General features: G+C 31.8%; 1 protein-coding gene across 1 annotated transcript; it reads left to right on the top strand.

Moving 5' to 3' along the window:
- Nucleotides 1-858: 858 nt before the first annotated feature.
- On the top strand, nt 859-1,991 carry LOC128202900 (golgin subfamily A member 6-like protein 24). The gene is given in 2 exon segments (XM_052904071.1): nt 859-1,036; nt 1,038-1,991. Coding segments are annotated over 2 exon segments (1,116 nt in total). The 5' UTR covers nt 859-874.
- The last annotated feature ends 3,400 nt before the right edge of the window (nt 1,992-5,391 follow it).

The raw sequence follows: 5,391 nt of genomic DNA, 5'->3' as shown, positions 1-5,391 counted from the left end.
TGGTCCGTACACTGTCAACAAGATTTTCGAACAAAGATGCTATGATTTACATTTTAATTAATTAAAATCACATTACCATTCTGAAAATGTTTCATAATGATTGGACTCAAATGTTTGAGCAAGTTTTTTTAATGTTTGACAACAAAATCTTCTATTCGATAACGCAAGAGCCAAAATCGACCGACATTTATAAAATACACATTTATTCAGAGCATGCCGCAGGACATATTGCTCAGGTAAGCAACATTAAGTAGTAAATTCAGTTAAGCTCTGATAGGTCAGTGGTAATAAATCCGTTTCGGGAGTGGTAAGTCACGGAGAAAAATGTAACTAGGACTAGATAGTATACCCTTAAGTCAAAAGATTTTAGCGGTTAATGACCAAGAGGGTTTCAATAAAAGATATCATCAGGAAAACATGAATGCGATGTGACTGGTTCTCTTTCAGGAAGCTTTATAATGTCGCATAAAAATGTTGATTCATTTAATTCAAATATTCAAGGCTTCTTATTTCATTAATTCTTTCCTACATGTTGATTCAAGAAAAGAAGCTTTTTCGTGTGCCTTCAAATGCGGTGGCCTATTCCTTAAACAAGTTTGATATATTAGCTTAGCCAATAATTAACGAGGCCATATTTCGCCATAATGAGTTTCGTTTATTGGTTAATTGTGAGAAACGTGTCATGTTTATCACAATGAAATGAAATATTACCACTTTGACACCCGTCACCGACCGACAAACTAGATATTATTATGTCATAACCACATAGTTTGTTTTTCTTTTGTTAGAGTCAATTTGAAAACAGTTATAAACATCACATGATCAACGTTAATTATTTCTATGTTAAGGGGAGAAAGAAGAAACTGCAGAATCAATGGAACGAATAAAGATCGAAATGGCAGAAGACAATCAGAAAGCTTTAGATAAACAAAAGAAGGAACTGGATGAGCAACAAATGGATCTTAATGTAGAACGCAAAAGGCGAGACAAAGAACATGAGGACAAGGTAGAAGATCTACAGAAAAAAGATTGCGTCTCTTGAAACAAATAAGGAAGACCAAATTAAACTACTTGATCAAATTACAGCATTTCAAGAGGAAAGCAGACGACAAAAGGAAGAGGCAAATAAAAAACTCGAAGAAATTCAAAGACTTGAAAATAAAAAACGTGAAGATCTTGAGGAAAAGCTTACAATCGAGAAGGGAAAATTGGAAGAAGAGAAAATAAAGTTTGAAGAGAGGCATAGACGTGAAAAGGAAAAACGGGAAGAAGCCAATAGAAAACACGAAGAAAAGCTTATTAGCGAAAAGGAAAAATGGGAAGAAGAGAATAGAAAGCACGAAGAGAGGCATAGACGTGAAGAGGAAAAACTGGAAGAAGCGAAAAGAAAACACGAAGAGAAGCTAACTAACGAAAAGGAAACATTTGAAAAAGAGAAGAGAAAACACGAAGAGAAGCTTAGAAGCGAAAAGGAAAAACGGAAAGAAGAAACAAGAAAACACCAAGAGAAGCTTTCAAGCGAAAAAGAAGCATGGGAAGAAAAGAATAGAAAACACGAAGAGATTCTTAGACGTGTAAAGAAAACATGGGAAGAAGACAAAAGAAAACACGAAGAGATACTTAGAAGCGAAAAGGAAAAACGTAAAGAAACAAAACGAAATAACGAAGAGACTCTTAGAATGGAAAAAGAAGCATGGACAGAACAAGTAAAAAAATACGAATTGAAACTTAATAGAGAAAAGGAAGTTTTTGAAGAGGAGAATAGAAATCAAAGAGAGCAGCTTAGAGCTGAAAAGGAAAAACGGAAAGAGCAGAATAGAAAACACGAAGAGCAGCTTAAAATCGTAATGGGAAAAAGGGAAGAAGAGAATAGAAAACACGAAGAGAAACATAAAATTGGAAAAGAAAAACTGACAGAACTGATGAAACAGGAACAGGAACGAAAAGACGAGTATTTTTTTTTTTCGATTGTGGAATGCTGCTCTGAATAAATAAGATATGAATCTTGCTGTGATTGGAAAGACGATATTTAGGAAATTAGCTTAGAAAACTTACTTTACTCTTTTAAATGCTGAAATATTTATAGAGAATACTTTACAGCTAAAAACTAAGTTTAAAACCCAGCTTGAATTAAATTAATCAAGTGTATTTTTGTTGCATGTCAGAAATGTTATTCATTTTACAAAACTATACTTTCATGAAAATACCATATATAAGTATTCAATTTACTGATATCATATTCACAAGTTAATGACAGCAAAACAAGCTTTATGATATTGTTATTGGTCTAGCTTTAAATAAATTTAAGATCATTACACTGATGTCGCCATTATTTGTAAGATTTGCATAGAATGATAGAAAGGCACATCAGTTACTATATGAACTTTGTATATGATGCGAATGTTTCTCGATATGTTTGATAGCGTTCATAGTCATTATTTGCAAGATTTTCATAGTTTTATCTACGAAAAAAAACACACACAAACAATTATAAATGAAAGTAATTTTGTATATTATATGAATGATTCTCGATGTATGACATTTAATCAGGAATGTATGTAGATGAAATCGTGAAGTTGAAATTGTGAAATCCCAAAGCAAAAATTAAAAGTCAAACCTTTAGAGTTGAAGGATCATAACGTTGATTTCACCATTATTTGCAAGATATTCATAGTTTTATGTGCGAAAATGCACAGTAACAATAACATGTGAATGCAACTTTGAATATAATCTGATGATAATCTGTTTCTCGATAGAAATTAACAATACGTGAGATTAAAATCGTGACTGAATGGAGATGACCTCGTGAAGATGAATAAAGTTGACCTCGTGAAGATAAAATCGTGGAATCACAAACTAGATAAAATCGTCAAATGATCATTTTATTGATATAACCATTATTTGCAAGATTTTCATAGCTTGATATACAAAAAACACAACAACAATTATCGAATCCTACTTTATATATTATGTAATTGATTTTCGATATGAAATCTACAAAGGTTGGAATTGAAATCGTAAAAGTATGGAATTACTTATCAAAATATTTATTCAAAACAAATGATCCTCGGTTTGGCTTATCCTAAATATACGTTCAAACACGACACTGATCTATGTTTTACCCCTGATTAATTTAGACCTGAATATCCGAACATGCCATATTCGAAGCTCATCAAACAATATAATTATTGACGTATACAAGTACATGCATAATTAAGGTCAAATGGCAAAAAAGGCCACTCTTTTCCATATGGAAATCCTTATGGCAGTTATATAATGTATTGAACGCCCTCATGTTAGTTGTTATATAAAACGTCACTATTCAACTGTGTTCCATGTTAAAATACATGTCAATGAATTATGGTTAACGTTAAAACCGTATTTAAAAAAGGATATGCACTGTCTCTGTAAACAATGTGCACACTCTCCATGAATATATATAAGATTTATCTATGTAGTCAGATATTTGAATACATAACCTTGACACAATGTATTAATTTAAAGTTTAATGATATGTTTTATATGCATTTATTTATTTTATCGGATGTTTAATGCAACTTCGATACAATATATACATCTGTTTGTACATTGTATGCACATTTTCTCGTTGTGTTTACAATTAACCATACGCCCAAATGCGGCCGGTTCCAAGAACATTTCTTAGACGTGAAATATTTCCCGCCTTATATCAGATTAGTCTAAAATACTAATGTTCCAATCAAGTAGTCAGAAAAGTTTCAATTAGTTTGTACTGTTCAATTTCATTGATTTGGGAAACTAAGTACATGCTTTATGTTTTTCAAACTTGATTACAAAAATGATGTGTCCATTTTTTTATATAATCAGATATTTCAATATGTGACCGTGATACAATGTAATTGTAATATATTAGAAGTGTTTTGGAAGGTATGCATATATATATCTATATATATATATATATCTATATATATATATATATATATATATATATATATATATATATATATAGTTTTATAATATAGATTTTTTGCGTTTTGTTTCAATTGACCTTACGCCGAAACGCTTGCATGTATTTACGGATTGAACAATGACGGACAAACGAAAACATATCGGGCCGGTTCGACGAATATTACATTTAAGAGGACGAATACATCTTTCAAGCCTTAAAATCCGGTATTCAAATTGTATTGATAAATTTACAGGTGGCCGAAAGAGTATTGCTTAGTTTGTTTCACATTTTTAGAAACTAGGGCATGGTATTCAATTTCAGCAGTCTCGTTTGTTCACTTTTGTCCGCCGAACCTACTGGGCGTGTCGCCATTTGACTTGCGTGAGGTCAAACCATTACCGAGACGCCAACAAAATAGCCGGACATATGATAACAATGAAAATAAAATTGCTCTGATGTGTTTTTATTCGTCTGAATGACTCTCTATAGGCGTTCTGGTGTACGGTCAATCATGAATGTGTGATTGTTTTATTATGATACCGACGTAAGCGTTCTATGTTGCCTTAATCAAAGCATATTACGTGTTGAATAATAAATCTAATTATATATGTGTGCGCTTTAGTTTGTAAAGGTACATAGCTTAAACAATTGACATGACGCCGTTACGACTTCATAGATGTTTAAATATTGTCTTAAGAACCCGAACGAAATTAAATCATTTTATATCGATTAAGCTACCTATAATTTGCACCATGAAGGTTAGGCTGTGTATGAATGTCATATGTATTGACCAATGCCGCCATTATGTCTTGGTCAATGTTAACCAAATGCTCTATCAAAATGTCACATGTTTTGCCAGTATTTGAAACTACCGAAATGAAAAACACGTAAGGTTAAACAAATAATAAGTGTCAGAACAATTGCAATAACCAATGAGGATTTTGTGTAGGTGGAAAAACCGTAAATATATTGTTTTCTTGTTGTTGTTGCTTTTGATAACCGACGATCGATTATAGCGTCATGTCAATTAAATAATTTTATGTAATAGTTGCAAGTCTTAGAGGTTTGAAAACAATGTTAGAAATCATAAAGCTTTAGTGAGAAATGTATGATAGTGTAAAGTCTATATCTGACCAAAAACGTTGTCCATTTAAACGGACTTTGACTACAAAAAGGAAAACATAATTTGATATATGTGTGTACATGTATACACAATAGTTTGGCTCTGTTTAGTTTCACCATTTAATAGTATTCAATTCGCAATAATATTTTTGTTTCTTAATATGATAATTTTTCTTAACTGCATAAGGATAAAAAGTAGATGAAGGCTTTCGTTTCATAGTGGTGGATATTTAGCAGTTTTATCTTTTCGTTTTGTTGTAGGCACTAAACCAAAAAGACTAGACTTTAATGGAACATCAACGACGAATCACTTAACACAAAGACATTTAAAATGCTCGGTT

Source organism: Mya arenaria, chromosome 9 (genome assembly GCF_026914265.1).
Source record: "Mya arenaria isolate MELC-2E11 chromosome 9, ASM2691426v1".
In the NCBI taxonomy this organism is placed as follows: domain Eukaryota; kingdom Metazoa; phylum Mollusca; class Bivalvia; order Myida; family Myidae; genus Mya; species Mya arenaria.
Note: the sequence above shows the minus strand (reverse complement) of the source record. Positions and strands in the feature narration are given on the sequence as shown.